Source organism: Poecilia mexicana, unplaced genomic scaffold (genome assembly GCF_051168715.1).
Source record: "Poecilia mexicana isolate PSO_F unplaced genomic scaffold, ASM5116871v1 scaffold_7, whole genome shotgun sequence".
In the NCBI taxonomy this organism is placed as follows: Eukaryota; Metazoa; Chordata; class Actinopteri; order Cyprinodontiformes; family Poeciliidae; genus Poecilia; species Poecilia mexicana.
The window spans coordinates 11,145,965-11,171,208 of NW_028263376.1; the positions used below are offsets into that span (position 1 = coordinate 11,145,965).

A 25,244-nucleotide genomic window follows, 5' to 3' on the forward strand; every position below is an offset into this window, starting at 1 on the left:
GGACGTCTTGGGTCCACGATGCTGCTGGTTCAGGTTGCTGCTCTGGGTTTCATCTTTTTGTGGACGGAAACAGTAACTGCACAGATGTTAATGCCATGATATGAGCAGAGGCTGGCTGAGTACCCAAAAGTTGTACTTGAGTAAGAGTAGTCCTAGTTGACAACATTTTAACTCAAGTAAGAGTAAAAAAAAAATATATATATATATATAGCTGTCCAAGAAAATACTTAGGTAGAAAAAGTCTTTGGTAAACTGATCAAAACATGAATCAATACTTTAAAAATACTGCATCAGATGGACCAAAATATAAAAATAAGTTTAAATTTAGTTTTGTTTTTTTGTTTTTTTTAAAGATAAATAATTTATATAAATAGTATAATTACAAATTAACAAAGTCAGGCAAAGGAAAAAATTTTCCAAACGTAAAACTGATGAAACTGCTGGTGTCTGATGATTGTTTTTTAAACAAGCTTGTTCTCCGTCCAGTGAAGTTACTCGCAGTGTATAAAGTATCCAGAGATGTTCCTACAGTAAGAGTAGTGACAATTCTTAATAAAACGACTCAAGTAAAAGTAAAAAGTCCAGAGTAAGTAAAAATAATCCTAAAAGTATTCATTTCCCAAAATGCTCCTCAAGCAAATGTGACAGAGTAAATGTATCTGGCTACCATCCAACTCTGGATCCTTCTGTAAAAGTTCAGCTCAGCAGAAAGACATGGTCACTCATATCTGCTGCAACATGTCAGTGAGGGCTGAGGCAGGCTGCGACCTTCTGGGGATTCTAAGGTTAAAGGGATTTTCTCCGTGCCTGACTCAAACCCCAGAGGTGCATTTAAGGTCTTTCTGTCATCTTTGAAGTTCTCAGCCTGCAGAGAGCTCCCCTCCTCTCCCGCCCCGTTTCCTGTCCACTCATTCGCTTTTTCCACTTCCGCGTCTGTCTCCGTCGTCTTCCTTCCCCCTCTCTGCTGTCATCCTGTCTCGCTCCAGGCCTGTGCAGGAGAACTGGGAGGAGGTTCAGCTTGTCATTTAGCTTTTTGTCTCAGCCACTCTGATAGCGGCGTTTATCACGCTCTGCCTTCCTCAAGTCTTATGAATGTGTCATTTGTTTGGACCTTTTCAAGCTTTTGGGATGCAGTTGTAGTGCCACCAACAGGCAACTTAGTGTAATCCTTGCTTTATTACACTTAAGCAGAACAAAGACGGCCAGTTACTATACTTCAGTTTTTGATTTTTACACATAAGTATCTAATTTTGCCGATTAAAGGCACCTGCTGTGCATTTAGATTTCTGTTTATTCGGATAGTTCGGGCTGCACAGTGCTGCCGGTGAGAGTAAAAAAAGGTTGTCAGTGCAGCTATAGGCACAGCATTTGCAGATGTCCTTTTCTTCCACTTCTCCTCCTCCGCTCACAGGGGAAATTGCTTCTTAGCTTCAGATCTCACCTCCAGTGCAAAAACCACCGACTCAGCATAGCTATCCGTGTTTAACCTCGATCTGCCACAGACTGATTATAGAGTTCACTTCTAGAAACTCCAAAGGAGGCGGCTGGCAACTTCATGCTCACAATGAAATGCTATAGGAGCCGTGATGCTCAGACGTGTCATGACGGTCGTTTAAATGTTGACTGCAAAAACTAGATCAAGTCTTTTCAACGTGACTCTTCTCTTTTCCCCTCACAGTCGAAGCCTCCAGGTGACGAATCCACTGTGGACACGGCGGGTGTTGTTAACGGATCAGCATCGCCGAGGTGACAGTGAAAAACAGTCATGCTTACTTTACCACGTACTTGAACAAGTCATTAGTTGTTGTCATCACCGTCACTTTTTATGGCCGTTTCATCATCGGTGCTTTAAGTTAAAGTCAAAATCAGTGTCAGAATCTGTTTGAACAAGTTCACTGGGACTTTTCAATGATTTCACGGTGCAAATAAACCTAAAAAGTAAAAAATAAGTAAAGTATGAAAAAGAAAAATATACAATATCTACACACGTGCAAATAAGCAGGTGGATAAAGTAAGAGAGGTGCTTCACAAAGATATTTATATATTTTTTTATCCTTTTCACTTTTTGTCAGATTTCTTTGTACTGTATTTTTTTTATAAGCATTGGGTGCATTTATTAGTCAGACCTCTTTACACTGATGCCCCGAAATAAAATCCAAGGCAAAGAATGGAGGCGCGGCATAGGTCCACAGCTCAGATGGACCTATGAAAAAACTTGAAAAGAAATAAAAGGAAAAGTGTGTTGTCCACAAATTTAGCTTTCACGGAAAATAGGCAAAAAGAAAACCATTAACATAAACCCAGAAGAGGTCAGCGTTAGTGTTTTCCACAGTCCTAACACTTGCAAAAAAAAAGGCGCGATCAGTGTGTGTTCACAAATTATAAACATTTTGTGCTGATCTGTTACATAAAATCCAAGTTAACAAACACTGAAGTGGGCGGTTTGGAATGTCGCAAATGTGGAAGAATGAATACTTTTGCAGATCACACTGAATTTGTCACTGTGACATCTGAACATAACTTTTCTGTTACTGCATCTTTGACTAGGATCAAATCTACACTGGAGGACTCGGAGGGTAGCAGATCTTCCTGTGCGAAGGACAAAGCACATTTTGGTTCAATGCCGCTTTTTACTGGAGCCGAGTTTGGGGATGTAACCGTGAAGAACTGGACCAGCATAACCAACGAGGTTTGAAACTACGGTTTTTATACGGCCGCTGGTCTAAAATTTGTAAACTTTATTGAGGTTTTTGTAGTGACACAAACACACTGAGTCAGAACATTTACTAAACCTACGCTGTTGTCTGCTGGTCTAGACCCCAGAGATGGCTGACACTTGTAAAACCTGGGATGGTCCAAGTGGTTCTTGTAGCAGCTCCGCAGCCTCTCAGATGGACTTGGACTTTGTGCAGAGGAGCTGCACTGCTCCGGACCGGACCGGCATCCGTATTTACTACAGCCCTCCTGCTGTGAGGCGTATGGAGCACCGGAGAAGATACCAGGAGCCTCTGGATTCTGATGAATACAGCGTCGGGGGTTCATCTCTGAAGCAGAATGACACGGACGGTGGCGTGGCCTCACTGGACGCTCTCGATGCTCAGCGCCAACAACCCGCCTCATCGTTCACCTCTTCTTATGAGCAGTGGCTCAGCTCGCTGTCCAAGCAGCACCGGGAGCTGCTGGAGAGCAGAGGCAGCAGCATTTCCACGTCGATGCCGAGCGTTTTCAGCAGCAGTGTCAGCGGCGGCGCGGCTAACAGGGTGGTGGACGGGATGACATCCAGTTCTCCCTTCCACGATCTGGAGATCGGAGACATCTCTGCCAACTTAAGTGACGACATGAAGGAGATGACTAACTGTGTCCGGCAAGCTATTCGCTCTTCTTCTCTGGAGAGGAAATCCAGCAAGGAGCCTGGGAGTCAGGTATCGTCTCTCCTTCATTTTCATTCTCGTTCCAGTAAATGTTTTGAATGTGTAATATTTTCCTGCTATTTTTGTTGAATTTAGTCCTTATTACTTCATAGCAGGGAAGCCAAACTCAATGAGCTTGCCTGTCTTTGTATTGAAAAGTGCTTTGTAAATAAAATGTAATATTAAAACATGTTATAAATGTTTGATTTAGACAGAAAGATCTCCGTGTTCTAATTGCGAACTTAGCTCTACTGGAAAAAAGTCCAGGTAAAAAGGTTAATCCGAAACATTTTAAACTTCCTTCAGCCCGTTGGAGTGTCCAACAAGTCCACCCAGACTGCAGCTCAGGGTGTCAGCATCGGACTGCAGACAGAGACCAGCAGGGCAACGGGGTTGCACTCCAAATCCTGGTCACCTCGGCCAACACCAGCAACCACTTCCTCGCTGGTATCCGCCCGAACTCGGCAGATTTCTACATCTCTGGATAAAGTGCACAGCCGCATTGAGAGGCCATGCTGTTCGCCCAAGTATGGGTCGCCTAAGCTACAGCGGAGAGTGTCTTCTGGTAAAACTTCTCCTCACTTCCCTCTGAGCCCAGTTCGTTTGGTGCTTTGGAGCGTTTTTAGACGAATGATCGAGCAAATCGCTATTTTCAGGTTCCACTTCCAGACTGGACGGCGCTTCCTCCAGCAGGGACCGCAGCATGTGGAGCCTACATCAGAGGCCCATCGGTGGGAGTGGCGGCTCTGCTTGGGCTCGCTCCACTACGACGAGGGACAGCCCCGTCCTGAACGGCCTCACCGACGGCCTCTCCAGCCTCTTCAGCGTAGTGGAGCACTCCGGAAGCACAGAGTCGCTTTGGAGGAGTGAAATAGGTGAGATGCATAATCTAGGTCTGTAAATCTGTCGTCTTTCAAGTATTGCAAAATACGCCACCCAATCACATTGAGGCGCCATGACCGACGTTGGAAGTGAGGGATTGTTTTTCCAAGTTGTTTTTGCCTGTATAGCCACGGCTTTCACTTGTTCAAGTCGAGCTAATTTGTCTTGCCGAAGTAACACAGATTTATTTGGGGCTCATACATGGCAGCACTTACAAATGTTTGATAAAGCCAGATTATAAAGCGACCCATAAGTTCCCTCTCCTGACATATTTGTTTGCTTAATCAGCCGGTTTCACGCCCCATGATTTATACCACTATGTTATAAATGGCGTTTTCCCGTAACACCGAAGCAGACTTAAAAGCATGCAAAAGTTACAAGGCGAAGCATTTTCTCCATGGTTACTAATGAATAGATGGGTAACTACGCCACACTGCAATATCTTGTCAAAGGTTTACAATAAAATGACAAGTTTGGTTGCATCCATGTCTGTCTGTCTGTCTGTCTGTCTGTCTGTCTGTCTGTCTGTGCAGAACCATTTTTAAAGTGAAATCATCTAAATAAAAGAGATATTAGGCTCTCGACTGTCTGTTTTTTGACAAGCTTTACAAGAGTTTACTTGCACATCGGATGTTTTGACGTCCGTAGTGGTGGAGTGGTACGTGAAGACGTTGACATCACGAGCAAAGGGTCAATCCCTGCAGTAACACTTACATAAGAACAAACTGAGAAACATCGTAATTTGATGGAACAGAAAAAAGCCCAAACGTCTTGTCGTTTTGTTCTGGCTTAAACCCACAGTAACTTCAGTTAATCCTGTTGGTGATAATCCAAACCTGTGATCCCTGCGCTGCTATAGGGTCAAGCCAGACGGCCAGCCCGGCTCGGCAGCCTCACGCTGCCGGAAAACCCTCCGGCGCTGCTGCTTGCGGCTCCGATTCCAACCCTCAGCGGTATGGAGGGCTGGTGCAGGAGTTCTTCAGGAATGTGTGCAACAGCCGCGGCCCGGGTGGAGCCCCCCTGTCTGTGGAGAAAGTGCAGAGAGACTCCCTCGCTGTCCTCGGAGGCGTGGGAGTCTTGGGTGGCTTGAGCAGCGTGGACGAACCCACACTCGGAGGGGCTGCTGCGCTGGCTGGACTGAGCGGAGGCAACGACAGCGTGACCAGGATTGTTAATAAGCGGTTTATGAGGCAGACGGCCGGGGAGGAGATGATCAGCATCATGGGAGGAGGGAAGGAAGCAACGAGCAACAGCGTGGCTGCAGGACCTGGAACCGAGGTTTGTGCTTTTAAATGAAATGGCAGTTTGTAGTTTTTTACTACATGTTAAATTTTATCATATTACAACCATAAACTTCAGCCTATTATAGAGGGACTTAAAATCTAAATGTGGTAAATCTCCTTTAATAAAGTCCACTTTGACCAATTGCCTTCGAAGGTCATGGAATAAGTACTTGTTGTCCACTTGTGTGTAGTGTAATCTCAGTATGAATTCAGCTGTTCTGTGAAGTTTTCAGAGGTGTGTTTGAGGACATCAGTGAACTAACAGCATCACAAAGACCAAGAAATACAGTAGACTGATCAGAAAGAAAGCTTTAAAAGTGCTCTTAATGTGTTTACTGAAAATGGTAGCAGTATGATGGCCTGAACTGCCAGGAGGAGGAGAGCATTGATTACATCCAAGGCTACAACAAAAGAGTTTAGATCAATGCATTAAGTCAACTTTGCAAAGACTAGAAAACTCCTCTTGAAATGATGTATATCCAGTCTGAATCAGCCCGGGGTGATTTGTTAAGGCAAAAGTTTGAGTTTCTCAACATGAAAAGCAGGTGCAGACATAACCCAAGAGTTTCAGCTGTAATTTTTAAACATCCATGTATCATTTTCATTCTAAAGCACAACTATTTAGTTTGTTCTGTTGGTCTAACCAGTAAAATGCAGAGTCATTCAAAAAATTAGAGTATTACTGAACGGCCCATTTATTTCAGGAGCATCTCATTTCATACAGATTAATTACACATACGGGTGTTTGGGAGCTTTTATTTCTGCTAACTACAGTCATTTCCCACTTATAGTTAATGAAAACATGGCACTTAAAATCAGATCATCACATCAGAGCAATATAAAACTTTTTTTTTTAAAAACAAAGAACGTGTGCTTAATGAAAAGCATGTTTGCTGCTTAAAGGTTATTATTTTCAAAAGATACGTTTAATCTGACAAATGAGACTCACTGAGACGTATATATTCTGATTTACTGAATATGACGGTACATGACAGTCTGTGGTTATAACATGACAAAATGTGCAAAGGTTAAATGGGTATGAACACGTTTCCAAGGCTCTGTACACCATGGCACGATGATGTGGGCATGAAGTGACTTTGTTCTGTCTCCCAGGAGGCACCTTGCGATTGTGCTACTCCGTCCTCCTGCTTCGTCCGATCGTCCAGAGCAGCTGCTCGCCACTGCAAGCACCGTCCGCAGGACTCTCCAGCTGGAGCCGAGGAGAAAGGAGACGCCTGCAACGAGTGACGAGCCTCCCAGCGAAGACGCTCACGGAGGAAATTCACTTCTTCACAAACACGACTGCCTTGGAAACGCTTCCCCGCACCTCCCAGAGCACCAAATGCACACAAACACCTAGAACCTGCCACGCACACAGGCCCACTGCCAAACATTAACACACCGCCTCAGCACACAGCGCAAACTGCCCCCTGCCCCGGACCCCCACACAAAGCTACTGCCACCTTCTCTCAATCAGAACCCCGGAGACGCCACTCCGGTTTCTAGACGTGCGACCGATGCCAAGGACTGCGCCAGCATCCCAAACCTACCAGCAGGACTGAAACCAGAACTGCCATCTAACACTACAGATACCAATCAACAGGTTAAATAATGATGATGATGATGTCAGGACTCAAAACACAACCTCCAACTATCAGAGTAACAGGTACTACAATCAGTCTGCTAATACTACACATTCACAACGATATGCTATAATGTTACCACCATCATGCTGTTTAATGAGCAGTTATTTTAGATATCATGTGTTACTTTGGGGGGTATGAAACAAAAGCAGTTTTTTATTATTTTTATTGTCTGCAAACCGAGACACAATTAAATGTTTCGATGATTTCACAGTGTTGGACCCACACTTAACACGCCACGCAGTGTCGGATTGCTTTGCACAATTGACTTCACAGATAAAAAAAAAATGCCACAGCTTAATGACACATAGCAGAGTGGCATACGCCGTGTCTTATTAGCACAGGAAGACGTTGAAAACCACTGGGCCGTGCGTTTCATGAAGACCAGATTTGAACTAAAATGAAGAATGTTGGTATCTAACGGCTCAAAAAAATGAAACCATAGAAATGATTATAGAGACCAATGTTTAACCAGTGTTCCTGGAGAGCAAATGTATCTTATGGCTTGGTTTTCTGGTGCCGTCTTTCTTAATGAACAATGGCAGAAATACAGACAACGTGGGTGAAATGAAAGCCATGACTTTGACCTTTGATGATAGAAATTATGTCTTTATTTTGAAGCAGACGGCCAGAGATAGACTTGTATTGGCATCCTTTAACATTAGAGCAACAACCTGGTAAACACATGTACATATCTGCTGTGCGCCATCTTGAAATGGCTTCTGTTCTGACACACTTTGGGAATCATTCCTCCTTGTTAAGTTAAACCAGGATCCTTTTTGTTAAGCTTATGGCACATTGGATAGAAATGTAATTTTTTTTAATGTTTATTTATTATGTTGTTGTTTTTTGGGGGTTTTTTTGTTTTGTTTTTTTTTTTTTTCAGATTGCCCAAGTCAATGGTGGGAGCAAGAAATTAAAGGCATTCCAGTTTTACTAATAAATCAAAACGTCTTTTGGGATCATAATCACACGGTTGGGAAAAATAAACTACCGCGTTGCAAAAGTATTCATACTCCTTGACCATATATTTACATTCATCTAATCCATTGTAGCTCTGGTTGCATGTTCATGATTGTTGTTCTGCTGGAGGGTAAACCTCAACCACAGTCTCAAGTCTTTTGCACCTTCGGGATTTTCCTGAAATTTTCTCCATCATGAACTTTTACTAGCTTTAGTAAAAGTTATAGGTTGGTATAAAAAAGAAAAAAAAAGGGCGATTGGTATGAATACTTTTGCAAGGCAGTGAACTCCATAGTTTAGATACTTGGAACAGACACACTAACTGGCTGCTGTCAAAGTCGAGATATCAGAGTATCCTTATTGTCACAAACATACACCAACACCTATCTTTCTTACTAATAAAGCTCATTGAATTGGTTCATAGCATTACAACAAACTTGGAATCTCTTTCAGGATTTTTAAAAAGTTATTTAAACCTTTTTTTTTAATCTGCAAAATATGACTTTTAATATTTAAATATCTGAAGTTTTAACTTATTTGAAACAGATCCATAAATTGATTTTCTATATAAATAAATGAAGATGAAATACTAAGTTAACTATAAGATGGACCACAGAGTTCGTTTTCCTGCAACAGCTGGACATAATGGGCAGCATAAATCAACACAAACAGAACTGTTGCAAAGTCACAAAGATTGGTTGCTAATAGCAGAAATATGATGTTGGACAAGACATAAAAATATACTCTGAATAATTTTATACACGAATCTTGAGTCCATTACCTTGCCATGTCCTTTTTTATATATTGGATTTGCTATTCAAATGGTCTGTTGGATTATGTGTCTTATATTTTGTCACACTAAAACCAGACTCTCTAAAACACACAAACTTCTTTTATTCGTGAAGTTTGTTTTCTTCATTAATGTACTGTATCCTGCTAAAGCGACAAGAGGCTAACAACTGTAGCTGGATGTGGCATAGATTGCACATCTGGCATTTTTAAAATACAAAGTCATTTTTCTGGAATATCTACTATTTCACTTTTTAATTGATGTTCTGCTGATCTGTTGTCGAGTCTCTGTTTTGTTACGATGGTGCTACTTGGTGTGCAGCCTTCTGTGGGCTTCAATGGAGAACCTACCCATCTTGTGTATGCACACAGTTTAATGACTCAGCAGTTTAAAAGTAGGGCATTACAGAAAGTACATATACTTAAATAACATGCTGAGGAAAACCCACAGTCTCTGTGCTACTGTCTGTCTCGATTTTAGCCCTCATTTTGGGTACAAAACCAACTGCATAAAACCAGCTGCTGCCTCTCCAGCCGCTGACATGAGTTCACCTAGACCGTTTTGGCCTCGATTTAATGGCTGTACTTGATGTCTGACTGGTTTACCAGCTAAGCAATGTTTCAACGGTTTCCAAAAATCTCATTTACTGTTCCTTTTTTTCTTATTTCACTTTTTTAAAAGCATTTGCGTTTTCCTGCACAAGCTATAATTTAATCTCGATTTAAACTCAACAAGAAAACACAATAAATATGACTTGGATATTTTATGTTTTCATTTTCAATCGAGCTATTGAACCGTTTTAGGAAAAACGCCTTGGTTTTGTTGCAAAAACTCCAAGCTTAACTTTCAACAAGCTAGCACATTTAGCTGAGATGTTCATCTAGCAAAGCCGTCATTCTGACCACATTTCTTCCTGATTATTTAAAGCAAATCCCTGTTAAAATATATTAAAATATTCTACTATACAAATCTGACCAAAAAATTTAAATGATAGACTGTTCCTTCAGTGCTGATTTACATTAAGATATTTAGTATTTTTCTAGAACCCAAAATAAACTCAAAGGGCTTTCTGTGATTTGAATTTTTTTCTTGGAATGGAAATTTTTCATAACAATATGATTCAAATTATTGCAGCTGTTTGTCACACTGTTGAAGAGTTATCCAGAAATGACCGTTTTTGACTTTGATAACTGTTAACTTTAGCTTATCACTAGATACTCATAGAAAAAGTTAAATTACTTGTCAGTGTGGCATTATGGTCTTTTTATCAGACCATAATTGAACTATTGGAGGCACAAGTTAATTTTACATAAGTCAATGACACTACGCTTCAATAAACCAATAATTTGAGGACTAATATTAAACTTTCTTTCAAACGCATACAAACAGTTAGCACGCTAACAAGACAGCCACAGCTCATAGGATATGTACCATCCTAAAAAGATTGTTTCATTCTCCAGACTGCAAAAACCCAAACTGATTAGCGTGCAGAAGATTTCCAAACACGTTCAAATAATAACCTGTCTTTTTCAATCTTTCCTTTGCATTTATATCTGGAACTCAAAGCTATTAAAACTGTGTGCTACCAACAAAACAGGGTTGTGCTCAGAACATTAACATGATTGGCTTTATACACTGCGAACCAACAAACAGCTCACTGTGGCAGGGATTTATGGGATATCCGTTGTGCTGTTCCAGATAAGAAGCGACTTTATAACATGATTCCTATATTGTAATTTTAAACTATATTTCTGATTGTCTGCACAAACGTAAAAGTGGACAGTTTACAGAATTTTGTTCTACCTCTTAGACTATAGACTAAAATAAACATAAAAACTAAATTCATGTAAATCTGCCAGAAAATGTTTTCAGTGGAAACTCATGTAATCTCTACATACTTGGGGGTTTATTTTCAACGTCATTCTGTCAACAAGAGGGTCACTTTAGTGCCTTTCCTCTACAAAAGTGTCTTGTTTTTACTAGAACCTTTTCCTTTATCTGCATAGATTCCATTATTTTTAAAAAAGCACCACATCTTAGTTCAGATATTCAGCTTAGATACATGTTGAATTAAATCTAAAAGCTGTAGTATTTTGCACAATTGATAAGGGATTTATGAGACGAGAGCTAAAGTGAACCCTTAGATATTAATATTTTTGATTTATCAGATTTCCAAACGTGTCAAAATGAAGAAGAATAGAACATTTTTTTCAATAAATGTCTGTAGCCTACACTGTTTTTCTTTCTTTTTTCGTGAGAATAGGTCTAAATTTAAGATAGCATCATAATATGAAGAATCAAACACATGATGAGAAACGTTATTTAATCATTATTATTGTTATTTCATTTTTGCTGTGTTCTGCAGAAGTATGCAAACATGCTGGACACATACTTGTTTGATTTGAGGCAGAATGATACGCGCATAATGATTCTGATCATTTTTAAATTGCATTACAACATACAATGTGGCTTGGTAGAGGCGGATATCCGTCTCTCCCTAATCCCTAAATTGTATTTCACCCATTAACTAAAACATTTTGCAGAAAAACATCACCAGCCAATGACTTTTTTAAAGGCTCTGGGGTATCAAGCATCACCTGTACCCATTTTTAGGTAAGCCTAGTAAAGCAACATGAATATTTCCATCCTTTTGTAATGTTTCCATACCACTAATTAGAATATTACATGCTGGGATTATGTAAATTATTCTTAGCTGAGGTATTAAGGACAGTCTGTATATTAGCTTTATTAACATACTATAATCTCTTTTTAACAGTGCTTGATTAATAAAAGGAGAAAAACGTAAACGAGTACTTGGTGAAGAATTCCCACCTACATTGTAAAGCAACAGGAAAGTGAAACGGTTTGTTCCCTGCCCTTCTGTTTCTTTGAGAATAGCTGAATGTCAACAGCTGATCTGACGCAGGTCGCTGTGAAATATGTAGCTCTCTCCCCTTTTAGACGGCACTTGAGCATTTTCATGTATATAGTTGCATTTTGAAGATGACTGACGGGGGGGAAGAACAATGAAATGAAATAAAACAATAGCAAACATTGAAAGATGTGAGAAAAAGACGTCCAAATGGATTTTTGAAGGTATTTTTGTTTTTCCGACCGTGGTAGCTTGTAAAATAAGATGAAACTGCCTCCTGTTTGTCATAGAATTCACAAATAAACGTGTCATGGATTTTGATGTGGTCTCTGCCTTTTTGCTTCCTCTCTGTTCTGCATTGGATCAGACTGAGGTTCTCTTGAATAATGAGAACCTCATTATTCAAGAGAATAATGAGGTTCTCTTGAATAATAATTAATGCAATTTCTACATTATCAAGAAGCCCCCCCGATGATGCGGTGAGAGCTGGTTGTGATGCACACACAAAGAGTCCGATGTACGTTGAAGGGCCCAACTTATTTGTTTTCCAAATGAGCTTCAGTTTCTCACAAGAAAAGGGAAACAACAAATTGAGCACACAGCATGCAAAAAAAAAAAAAAAAAATCAACAACTTTTGTGTTTTAGTTATCTGGGTTGAATCCTCTTGTGGAGGATTTAAGTTTGTGAGTAGGAAAGTAAACCGTCTGCCAGTTCATTATGGTCATATTCAATAACAATTGGAGGATTTTGAACTAACCTTTTGAGGAAAGAAAGACTCCTCATGAGTCACCAAGGTGTTTTTTCCTACCAGTAGAGGGAGCCACAGGGTCAAAATGGAAGGTCGTGTGAGCCACCATGGCTGTCTGCTTACTCCTGCTTTAAGGATCATCTAGCCGGCCCCTGCTGGTCTTCTGGGTGACCCACCGGAGCGGCCGCAGACGGAACGTCTTAAGGAAAACTCGAACTCTTGTTCTCTCATCTGTAGTAGAAAGCTGTCGAGATTGGATACCTGGGGCCTGTGCAGTCGTTTTTGGAAAACTGGACTCTGCTTGCTCTAGTTTTTCTACCGCTGACTTCATGCCTTCCCTCTAAATCTACCTCCTCCTGTGATTCAAGCTCTGGCTGGGGCTGAGGTTCTTGCATTGGAGCGTCAAAATGTTGTAGGTTTAACTTTGGCCATGCAATTATTAACAAATTTAGTGATCTAGATAAAAAAAAAAAACTACTTATTTAAAGTATGTATGGAAAGACAAAATAAAATGGCTGTTGGACAGAGTCAAGGAAGGTTTGTTTTTTTCCAGTTTGTTTCCCTGATAAAGTCAACAAATGCACATGATGGAGTTTAAGTCCTCTCTGACACCTCTGGCTCAGTGTGACAGAGGATTCATTCTAGTGGTGAACTGGTTGGTCTTTGCCCTCATATTTCTCCTGGCAATATTTCCTCTTTGTTCTTTGACACATGAAGTGATGAGACAGGCATCGTGGTTTTAAGGTTTCTGACCCACATGCACGAAACTCAAGAAAATGGATCAGCAAAAGTTTATTTACACAGGTTATAAATACGCAAAGGTGGAGATCCATCTAAGAGGAAGGAAGTTCCAAAGTCCTGGAGCCACACGAACAAAAAGAAAGGCTGTGTCTCCTTTGGTTTTGAAAGGGGGACGGTAAGACCTGTTTCGTGACGGGACGTCAAGACTCTGATGGGGGTAAAGTACCAAGATGTAAATTGGTGTTTGAAAGAGGAGGATTTGATTGAAGCTGTGTGGTTGCCAGCCGTGGAGGAGACATGAGCTAGAGCTGTTGTGGCAGGGTCAGAAGAATTATGAGAGCACAGGGAAAATCTTCAGCTCAGAGACTAAACCTTAAAATACTTTTCTTGGTTTATAAATCTCTTAAGGGCTTTGCACCAAAATACAGTAAAGACCCGTTGCTGTTGTATCAACCGTCCAAACCACTCAGATCCTCTGGGTCTGATCTGCTCATTGTACATGCATTATCTTTTTCATTAAAAAAAATATATATATTATAAACATTGCTTAGAATATTTGAACCAAAATCAAGGTATCCAAGGAGACCATGCAAGTCTTTGTCTGCATTTTCCAAAAAAAAATGGAATCCCAGAACTCAGATGCCAACATGAACAATAAGATCTTCCTAAACCAGAAACGTCATAAATCACTTGAACACTGTTTGAGCAAAAATGAATCAATCAAACCGATTCAATGGAAACGTGATTCGTTTTCAAGCACGGCAAATTACTGAGAATCTAATGTATTTTTAAAAAAAAATATTTCTAAAGTATTATGTTATTTATTCTACCAAGGTACCCATGGAGACCAAATACATTTTTTTCAGAGCATTTTTTAAAAAGGGGGACAAATGTCATGCAGTTACACAGCGTTGGCCACAAAACGGTAACTGATTCTCTTTACCGGCTGTGATAGACTGGCCCATATGTCTCAGCTCACTGGACCACCGTGAAATGATTATACTGAAGGAGAGCCTGTTTCAGGGTTTTACCCTGTTGATGATTGCCTTAGGCAAGTACTAACTTTTTTTCTACTTCTGATCATCCTGTGATTTCTTATTGTTTATTTCATGAAGTCTATTTCATAGACTTTATTTTCATATGTGTCGTGCACCCTCTCACAGGTGCCCAGCCCACATGGGCTTACAGGACACAATAATACATATACGAGTGGACACACATAAATAGTCTTGAAATAAAAAGTGTCCTATTTTTAAGGTGCTGGGCCTTCAAAATAAACTGTGCTAACTGAAACACAAAATATTTACATAAGTGACGCATTTTTGTCTCCATCAGTTAAATACAAGAAAGAAATCTGGATAAACATCAAGTGTTTTAGTAAATAAATCATTTCTCAAACTCAAGTACAAAGGACAGTAAAACAAAAGGTGTGCTTCACTCTCAGTTTCCCCCAAATCACACAGAGAACGTCTTCGGTCGTCCTCTGAGACTGAACGGAAACGTCCGGTCTCCAAAGCAAAGTGCCAGATCTAAACTGGGCGCACATAGATCTTTGTTCCATGATGCACATGGCTCAAGACTAAAGGCATCAATTAATAAAATATAAGAAGGTAATTTTGGCTTATGAAAGATATCAACTGCCCACTTACGCTTATAACCTTCAAAATAAAACTGTTTAAGCTGTTCAATATTACATCTTAACTTATTCCTACCAATGTACTGAAAATCCAAATCTTCTGATATCTTATCATTTTTTCTGGCCCAATTATACCTGTTTGTGACATCCCAAAACAAAAAAGTTACAATGAGAATAAGACTTCTTCGTATCACTGATTATGTGAATTTTCTACATTATTTCTCATTTCAATTTATTATATCCTTCTTAGATTGGCAGTTTTTAAAGTTCATAATGCTTGCAAATTGCATACGACAGAGGATGTAAAAGTAGAGACAAAATCTTGTTTGGTGGCAAAAAAGAAAAAAATGAGGCAAGAGAAGAAAGAAGAGAACTTGGCAGGTAACAGGGGAAGAAGGCCACTGAAAGAGCAATAGGTGGAAAAACTGCTGAAAATAAAAGAATAAAAGAAGATGAAATGGTTCCATAGAGAGAAAGAACATGCTGCACTGCAGCTCATAGTGAAGCGAGGCCTCGGGTGGCCACAAGGGGGCTCCCAAGAGCAGTTTATTTTTTTCTTTTTGCCAGTATGAAAAATGATTTCTACATGGTCAAATGTTATTAAAAAAAATCACAACTTTATAATAATATATAATGTGTTTTTGTTAATGTAATACTAAAAAAAAAAAAAAAAAAAACATTTCCACTTAGGGGGCCTCCCAATGGCTCCTTACGCCGTCACTAAGTTTTGCTTATGTTGAAGCCATTTCATTTAACCCTTTTGGCGTCTTAGTGTGCCGCTCACGAGGACTGGAACAAATGACACAGACAAGCTGCAGGAAAGCAGAGGGTTGTTCAGTCAGACCATCAGTTCCCGAAACCACCAAAAAAGTAAATGAATCTTGTAAAGCTCACATTGGATCAGTGCCACCCTGTTGCACCACACAAAGGGTAAAAAAAAAAATTGCGTCTAAACTGAAGTTGTTCTGGTTAGCTTCACATGTTTTTTTTGTGTCTTCTGCGCTCTCTGGCCAATATTGCTCCCAATTAAAGCTTTAATATGTTAGAAAACATATCTACTAAATATATCATTTACCATTTATGTTAAAGCACCCCCATTTATTTTTCATGACTGTTATGAAGTCTATCTAAAGTAAGGTTGTTTTTACATCTTGATGTTATGTTTTATCTTATATCTATTATATTTGTGATTTTTCCTTCGTAGGGTTAGGCATTGGGTTTTTGGTGAGGATTATGGTTCCTGTAACGAAAGCTCAAATGGAGTGGATCAGACTCCCAGGAGATTTGCTTTTCAACGTGCTTCAGCTATTTGCTGTCCCTCTCATTGTGACAAGTGTGATTACAGGCAAGCTAAAAATACAGACACTTTATGTGTTAACTTGTAAAATGTTAGAGAAATAGATGTAAAAGATGCTCACTTCTTTTGTGGATATTCTGTATCAATGTTGCTCAAAACGCTTGACTGTATATATAAGACTTATCTGACATTTTTACCATTTATTTGTTGTGGCTAAAAAGTGTTGAAAGATGAAGATCAGTTCAGACATTTGTGTGTTATCTTGCTCATTGCTCAGGCACCAGGTGAACTTCTGGTTCTGATCTCTTTTCTCAGGAGTAATTGGAATAAACAGCAGATTACCTGGAAGAACAGCCGTCTACACAACAATGTACATCTGTGGCTGTACCATTCTGGCCGTAATTCTTGGTGACTTTATAATGGGCAGCACATTTTAACAGATTTATCAAAACAGTCATAGTGTAATTGTATTGTGTAATTGTTTTGACCTACTGCCTGTGACTTTGTGTTGCAGGAATGAGCCTTGTGCTCCTGACCGAGCCTGGTATGGATCACACAACTGGCACAACCATTAACACAGATATGCCGTCCTCCTCTATGCATGTGATTTTCATGGATCTTATTAGGTGAGAAGACAAGTGTTTATACACAATTGCTGGTTTGCATATTCAGGCTGTGATCTGAAGAAGTTAAAATAGAAATTTTTGTTATCTCTGACCATCATAAATTAAAACTTTCTTGGTTTATGTGAAATTCTGATATTATGAAAAAAAAAACATCCTCATGTTCCATCCATCCATTATCTAACACGCCCATCCCTAGTGGGGTTGCGAGGGGTGCTGGGTGAGAAGCGGGTCCACCCTGGACAGGTCGCAAGTTTATTTTATTTTTTGTCTGACTCTCCATTGACTCGCATAGGAACATGGTTCCAGAGAGCTTCGTTCAGGCTTTCTACGAACAGGTATGTTTTTATTCAGCTCCACAACTCACTGTGCAACTTTCTATGTTTGATTTGGAAAGTTTTAAAAAAGTTTCTTTTTGTTTTCTTGCAGTACAAGACACAGATTGTTCAGGTTAAAATCCAAACTTCTAACCTCTCCCTTGATCTAACAGCAGTGAGTATTTTCTTCTGATCTTTGCTCTTTTTCTAGAGCACCTTCCCGAAGTCTTTATATCCCTTGAGCTTTTTCACATGTTGTCACATTACAACCACAAACGTCACTGTATTTTGTTTAGATTTAAAACAGTAGACCAACACAAAAGGGTACCTTATTGTGAAGAGGAAGAAAAACGGTGGACGGCTTTAAATTTCTTTCAAATTAAAACGTGAAGAGAGAGGTGGTGCTTGTTCTCACCCCACCTGAGGGACAGACGTGCCTTTCTGTATGGTCATTGGGTGTGAGGAGGTATACATCACCGGGGAACAGACAGACAAACAACCATGAAAAAACACCTGTGGGTTAAGACAAAACCAGCTGACCCAACAATACGTTTTTTTGGGAAGAGCGAGGAACATCACTTTTCACATTTTGCCACAGATTTTCTGTTGTATTTAAGCCTGGATTTGACTACAGGGAGCCATAATCTGGTCATGCTTTCACCTAAACCATTCCATTGTAGATATGGACTGAATGTGGCTGTTCTGCTGCAAGGCGAATGTCCTCATTTTCACCCTAAATTTGTCCTATAAACAGATCGTAAGGAAAACTAATGCCATTCTTGCTGACAAATCTCTCCCTTTACATGCGGAGTTCCAGTTTCTGCCTTTTGGCCTCTGGCTCAGACTTCTTAGTATGAACAGTAACAGGTACAAGCACTCCTTTGTCCCTACTGCAATTTCTCTTTTTAGTGCAAGACAAGGTAGGGGGACTTGCATCTGATTGTTAGTGTTTGTATGAACTGTCGGTCGACACTGCTGTACTCTTCTTATTACGTATTGATTTATATTTGATGTCTTTTTTGATAAGTTTTTTGTTTTTTATTTTTTAACTTTGATACTTTGTCTTTTAGTTGTTATACTTACTGTAACATCAATTACCCATTAAAGACATGAATAAATCTGAACCTAAACCTGAATTTTCCTGGACATAGCTCCATCCGTCAGCTTCCCTGTCCCCGCAGAAGAAAGGCAAATAAACACACCTGAGGATAACTGGATATGCATTGGCTAATGAAGGAGTTACAGCATAAAGTTTAGCTAAATACACAAATGCTTTTTAGATTTTTACATGTAAATTTTACATCTCACAATTATGCAGTGCTTTGGATTGGTATTTTACAAAGTAAATGCAAATAAAATGCATCAAAGTTTATGGCTTTAGTGTGACGTATTGTGAAAAAGTGATATGTACTGTCCAACAATGCGCTGTACTCCTATAAAACTGCTCTTAGAGAGTTAGGTACAGCACATTTGTGTTTCTAGGTGCACAATGGCATTGAGACGCGACTGAAGGGCGGCTATGTCGCTGGTACCAACATGCTAGGACTGATCATCTGGTCTTTTGCCATTGGCATCTTGTTAAGCAATGTGGGAGGCCAGGCCAAAGTCACCGTGACGTTCATTAAAAGCGTCAACACTGCAATAAAAATCATATTCAACTGGATCCTGTGGTAAGATCAAGCACTGCATCATTTCTCTCTTTTACCAAATTAGGTTCATTTTTAATATTCAAAAAAATGATCTTAATTAGTTCAGGTCAGACACAAGGGCAAATCACTGGGACCATACCTCTGAGATGTGATTCCAGTTTGCATAAGGAAGCTGTTTTTTTTGTTTTTGTTTTTGTTTTTTTAATTATTAACAAACAGGGAGTTGAAATAATTTTGGAACACCCATTTTCTTTAACCTTTTTTTAATTTTTTGACTGTTCTTTGTTTCAGGTACTTGCCAATCGGCCTTTTGTTCCTGGTCGTGGAGCACGTGTTGGCTGTTAAAGACTGGAGAGCTATCATTAAACTTGTCAGACTTACAGGGGTAATTTTTCTGGGGTATGTCCACCTTGTCTATTTCAGCTTTGTTTCCACTGCTCCTGAGGTGACACCACTGAACTCTACATAAAAAGGAGAGAAATTGCTTTGAATGTATTTACAGAACAGTGCAGTACCACTCCTACTCCTTCTTTATGCTCAGAGGATGAATACACAGCAAAGATCAGTTCTTATGATCATTTTCAGTCCAGTTTAAAGCAGCTTGCTCCAGAAGTTCTGGTCCTAAGAGGTTTGTCATGTTTGCTGGTGAACAAACGGCATCATGAAGATCGTTACAGTCCAACCAATTCTTTATTTAGTTTTCTAAAACAAAAGCCCTTAAAAAGCAAATCTCAAAAATTTAGAAAAATGAACCCAAAAGAAAATATCAAATAATGCAAGCCTAACTCAGGATAACAAACCAATGAACACACAGGGAAATTTATACACAAAGACTAGCCTACACAAACGAGGAGGAGTTGGGGAAGGAGACACAGACATAAATATAAACAAAATGCATAAACATAAACAGCTAATTCAAACCAACACATTTTGACTACAATACAAATGTAAAAAAATAAAACAACCTAACACCAAATATGTTTTAGCAATTGTGCTATTAGTAGAGAGAGAGGTAGATTCTTCAGCATCTGCCTCTCTGCTTCCAGCAGCCTGATGGACTGATCCACTTCCTGGCTTCTTTCCAACCCAGTCCTCTCCCCCACGAGTCCTTTAAAACTCAGCAAAACAAAAAATAATTAGTAATACAAATATACGTAAGGGGTTGACTAAATGTGTGCACTCATAATAGAAAACATCCTAATGCAATACCACAGAAGACGTGGAATTGTAAATACATTGTGTGAAAACATTTGAATGAATATTAACACTGGGGGAAAGCTGGAGGAACCTGCACAGAGACAAAGAAACTCATCTTCCTTCAGCACGACTCTAAAGACAACTTTCAAGGATCTAGATAAAAACGTATTCATGGCATAGTAAAAGTTCAAACCTATATCCAATCTGTAGAAAGCTTTGTGTTCACATGCAACATCCAGTCTGACTGAGCTGGCGCTATTTGTTTGTGCAAGTGTTGTTTCTATGAAAGCGTAAAGCTGGTGGAGACACAACCCAACAGGCTGCAGCTGGAACTGCAGCAAAAGGACTCATTGAGACTGAATAGAGATGCACAAACATCTTCATAGATGTTGCTGTGCAACCATGCATCATTTTCCTTACACTTCACACTACTGTGTGTTAGTATATCATATAAAATCTCCCCAAACACATTGAACTGCCAAAAAGTGTCAAAGTTGAAGGCGAGTGAATATTTTTTTCGTTGAATGACTTTAACAGTGAGCATGACTTTGTTGTCTCTTTCAGACTTGCAATCCACTCCTTTCTTGTTCTTCCATTGATTTACTTCGTGTTCACCAAACGGAACCCCTTTCTCATCTTCATCCAGGTTTCCAGGGCTTTGTTTACCTCAGTGATCATGGCGTCCAGGTGAAATGTTCTGTTTGTTTGTTGTCAGAGTGCGACACTTTTGTAGTTTCCCCATACAAACGGTTTACCAATAAAGGATGTGCTTTCTGCCAAAGTGCCGCCACTATGCCTGTCACCATTGACTGCTGTGAACAGAATGTGAAGGTCAATACGAGACTCTGCCGGCTAGTGTTGCCAATAGTCAACAGCATCAACATGAACGGCATGGCGCTGTATGAAGTGGTCGCTGTCATCTTTATTGCCCAGACAAGTGACATCATTTTGGACGTCAGCCAGATCATCACCATTGGGTAAGCTTCTTCCTAGAAGTACCTGGAACTGAGAAAAGTTGCATGCTGGCATTCTTAAGAGGGATACAGTTGTATGTTGAAGTTGAGACAGAAATGCTCATGGAGATTGTGCTTGGTTTGCAGCTTGACCAGTTGCATTTCAAGCTTTGGAGCCGTAGGTGTTCCAGCAACGGGATCTGCAACCACTATCCTAATTTTGACGGCTGTGGGACTGCCTGCACATGATGCCACCCTTCTTCTGGTCTTCGAGTGGTTTCTGTAAGTTTAACTTGATACTCATCACCTACTACGCTGTGTGCACAATTATTAGGCAAGTTTTAGTTTTGACCATATCATCATTTTTATGGATATTTTCCAATTCCAAGCTGTACAATCTTGAATGCTTTTGGAATATAAACATATCAGCTGGTGTGCATTTGTTTAATGAGCGAGTGTGGGCCTAAGGAGATCAACACCCTTTATCAAGGTGTGTATAATTATTGGGCAGCTTCTTTTCCTCAAGCAAAAAGAGCCAAAAAAGAGATTTAAGCGACTCTGAAAAGTTCAAAATTGTAAAAAGTCTTTCATAAGGATGCAGCACTCTTGAAACTGCTAAGATATTGGGCCGTGATCACGGAGCCATCCAATATTTTGCTGCAAATAGTCAAAAGGACGCGAGAAACATGTTGAGAAAAAAAAGGAGTAAATTAATTAAGAAAGATTTGAGAAGAATCAAACGTGAAGCTACTGGGATCCCGTTATCTTCCAGTGCTGTCATGTTCCAGAACTGCAACCTGCCTGGAGGGCCTGGAGGTACAAGATGATCAGAGCTCAGAGACATGGCCAAGGTAAGGACGGCTGAAACCCGACCACCACTGAACGGGACACATAAGTTGAAACATCAAGACTGGACCAAGACATATCTGAAAACAGACTTTACATCAGACGCCAGGAAGGTAAAAGCAGGGTACTGGTATGGGTTGCTATTATTAAAGATGAGCCAGTTGGACCTTTTCGGGTTGAAGATGGATTCAAAATCAATTCCCAAACCTACTGCCAGTTTTTAGAAGATTCTTTCTTCAAGCAGAGATTCAGGAAAAAGTCTGCATCTTTCAAGAAGACCGTGATTTTTATGCAGGACAATGCTCCGTCACATGCATCAAAGTACTCCACTATGTGACTAGCCGGTAAAGATCTTAAAGATGAAAAAATAATGAAGTGGCCCCCTTCCTCACCAGACCTAGACTGCATAAAGAGCTTGTGGGCCCTTCTCAAACGGGTTGGATTGACCGAGAGTTCTGTAGCTGTTCAATAATGAAATTAATCCTCAAAACTACAACTTGCTTAGTAATTGTGCACACAGCGTATGTGGTTAACCATCAACTCATGTAGTCATTTTGGATGGAGTTACACTTGTCTGCTATCAGAAAGCTTGCAGTTATTTTCGTCCAGGGCATAGCCCAACAAGCTGCAGCTAGAACAGCAGCAAAAGGACTCATTGAGACTGAATAGAGATGCACAAACAACTCTATTCGGTTTTTTTCTGCAAACGAAAAGACTCGTTTTTGTTTGCATGGAAAACGAGGCTTGAGTTTTCTACTTGTGGGGAGAACCTGTGTAGCAATGATTGATTCTGGAGACCTGGTGCATCTGGTTGTTGTAGAGTGAGGGACAGAAAACCTTCGAGAAAAACAAAGTTGAGTCTGGCCGCATATTTATTCTCCTCTTATGTGCTCTTCAGAGACCATTTCACTACCGTGGTCAATGTGCTAGGAGACTGTTATGGTTTGGCTCTCATCAATCATCTGTGCCTGGATGAGCTCCTGACCCTGGACAAACTGTCAAGGTAAATGAAATCATTAAAATGAGGTGTTCATTTGCAAAGACATAATGTTGCTGAAAGTATTCACTTCCTTGTCCAAATCGACCAATTCAGGCTCTCCAGTGATTCTCATTGCTACAGGTTGATGAAATCCAGCACTGAGGCTGAACAAATAGGGTGCTCTCAGAAGGAACTTGTGCATGAAGTGAATTTGAACGTGGTACCATGATAGGATACCACCTGTACACTACTTCCAGACATTACGTGTTGTCTGCTGGACTCTAGACCAGTGTGGACATGTTGTCTAGGGTTCCAAATCCTGCCTCAAAAGTATTTTTAAAAAATGCAGTAAAGCTTTCCTCCCTGAACTCTGGAAGACAAACCATCTCTCCCAAGAGCTTCTTCTGGTCCTTTGCATCTGCTTTGAGAGTGTCTTCACATATTCTAGCTGCCAACGCCCAAAGAAACAGGTCCTCCAAAGAGCTATTACCACTGCCAATAAATTAACTGCTCCCTCTCCAACTCCAATGAACTCTATATTTCTTTTGTCTGAGGAAAGAAAAGTAAAAATCAAACAACCCAGCACACTTGGCATATAGTCTATTTCATCTTCTGTCTTTAGGAAGAAGATGGAGGACAATAAAGGGTCAAACAAACAGGTTGTTGGTGAACAGAATAACTGTTTCAAATTACTATCCTCTAATTGTAACAGGAGATTGTCTACTTATGCACTCAGAATTTAATTTAATTTCTTGTTGGATTGTTGAATTCGTTTTCTGTATTAAATGCTGTTTTGTGATTTAGTCCTGCTTTTTATGTTTTACTCTGCGGAAGCTGCATCGCGTTCTCACTGATGTGAAAATGTTGATGTCCCAACAACGGGGTTTGTTAGAAGTCAGGACAACAGCTCTTATCTGTCAGCAGTGTTTGAGTTGTACATGAAGGCGGGGTGGGATTCATTATTTGGGAGCGTTCACCAGAAGCCAGACTCAGCCCATTTGTTTAACTCCTAATGCTTCATCACACCAAGGCATTTTTTTTTACTATTTCAAGCTCCCATCCTTGTGGGAACAGTTTGAAAATGTTCCTGTTCTCACATGACTGTGCCCCAGTGCACAAAGCAGGTTCCATAACATAGATGAGTAAGTTTTGGGGTAGAAGAACTTTACCGGTTTGCTCACATCATATGTAACCACCTGGATTGAGATTAGATCAGTGTTTCTCAACCCTAGTCCTCACCACCCCCCTGCTCTGCATGTTTTAGATGTGCCTCTATTCCACAGCAGCTGATTCAAATGATTGCATGACCATCAAAAACTGAAGAAGCCTGTTATTCGCCCAGAGATACAACTCAGATGTGTGGCAGAAGGGAAATACCTAAAACATGCAGGACAGGAGGGCAGTGAGGACCAGGGTTGAGAAACACTGGATTAGGATGTTGCTCAGCTTTGTGTGTATGCATGTGTGTGTGTGTGTGTGGGGGTGTGTGTGTATGTGTGTGTGTGTGTGTGTGTGAAGGGAGATGAGTGTATACTTTTGTCAACATCGTGCACATCCAATTCTGAACTATGTCAGTGTTCTCTGTATTATTCACCCAGAAAGCCACATAAAAAGGCTCTAAATGGTTCAGAGCCTCTTCAGTTAGTAGTATTTTTCTATGAAATGTTGAGTAAAATATAGGCTCAAATTCCTGTAATGTAATATAGTATATATCTAGAATGTAAACTATTATAAGTCATTTCCACTGAGTAGAAAGACGTGAGATATTTTGGACACAGTTTGTCCAGATCACTACTAACCATGTTTTCCATTTCGCCTGTTAGCTTGGAAAGGATACGTTCACACAAGGACCTCAAGCTGGACTTATTTTGTTTGGAGCCCTATGAAGAGACCATCCCTTCCTCTTCCTTATGATCCATTTCATCTAAATAAGGGGATCATCTCAGCACCATATTAACACCAATGTATTAAACCTCAGGACAGGAATGTCAGCATCCTGGGATGTCTGAGCTGGATCATTTCCTTGTTTGACTCTAGTCGTTGCTAGCAGGACGGTGCCATAGCAGTTTGTTCATCTGTATTTGGTTTCTATTTTATTTCTGTTTTTGCAACTTTGAAAATATTTATTTATAATCACTAATTCATTAATACTATTCTAGAGTTTTTGTTGTATGCATTTGGCGTGTTTACTATGTGGACGTTACTGTTTTTATAAAATGAATCTTTGACAATAGAAATATTTCTCCAGTGTTTCCTCACTATCAATCAGAGCTGCCACAGTTCTTCATCTTCTTTACTTGATTTTCTCCCACTTCCAAAGCCTCACGGTTTTACTACCTGTAATTACTTGCGTTAGCTGTTTTTTTTATATTATTATTAGTATTATTTGGATCATTTCATTGTGTCTCTAGTGG

The 25,244-nt window shown here is 40.0% G+C and overlaps 2 protein-coding genes across 3 annotated transcripts in view; both read left to right on the top strand.

Moving 5' to 3' along the window:
• The window catches only part of mtcl2 (microtubule crosslinking factor 2), an 84,958-nt gene extending 72,794 nt beyond the window's left edge, over window positions 1-12,164 (top strand). For both annotated transcript variants that reach the window (XM_088007042.1, XM_088007043.1), the window contains exons 18-24: window positions 1,679-1,746; window positions 2,548-2,689; window positions 2,817-3,422; window positions 3,717-3,975; window positions 4,067-4,285; window positions 5,152-5,570; window positions 6,689-12,164. In XM_088007042.1, the coding sequence (XP_087863168.1) occupies window positions 1,679-1,746; window positions 2,548-2,689; window positions 2,817-3,422; window positions 3,717-3,975; window positions 4,067-4,285; window positions 5,152-5,570; window positions 6,689-6,823 (1,848 nt within the window). In that variant the 3' untranslated portion in view covers window positions 6,824-12,164. The remainder of the gene's footprint in view (window positions 1-1,678; window positions 1,747-2,547; window positions 2,690-2,816; window positions 3,423-3,716; window positions 3,976-4,066; window positions 4,286-5,151; window positions 5,571-6,688) is intronic.
• A 2,162-nt stretch (window positions 12,165-14,326) lies between these two features.
• LOC148158367 (excitatory amino acid transporter 3-like) lies at window positions 14,327-24,780 on the top strand. The gene is made up of 13 exons (XM_088007044.1): window positions 14,327-14,384; window positions 16,174-16,314; window positions 16,582-16,674; window positions 16,781-16,892; window positions 17,185-17,227; window positions 17,319-17,381; window positions 18,689-18,876; window positions 19,147-19,254; window positions 20,617-20,739; window positions 20,835-21,029; window positions 21,153-21,287; window positions 22,750-22,854; window positions 24,654-24,780. The coding sequence occupies exons 1-13, from the start codon at window positions 14,327-14,329 to the stop codon at window positions 24,742-24,744; spliced, it is 1,455 nt and encodes a 484-aa protein (XP_087863170.1). The 3' UTR covers window positions 24,745-24,780.
• The last annotated feature ends 464 nt before the right edge of the window (window positions 24,781-25,244 follow it).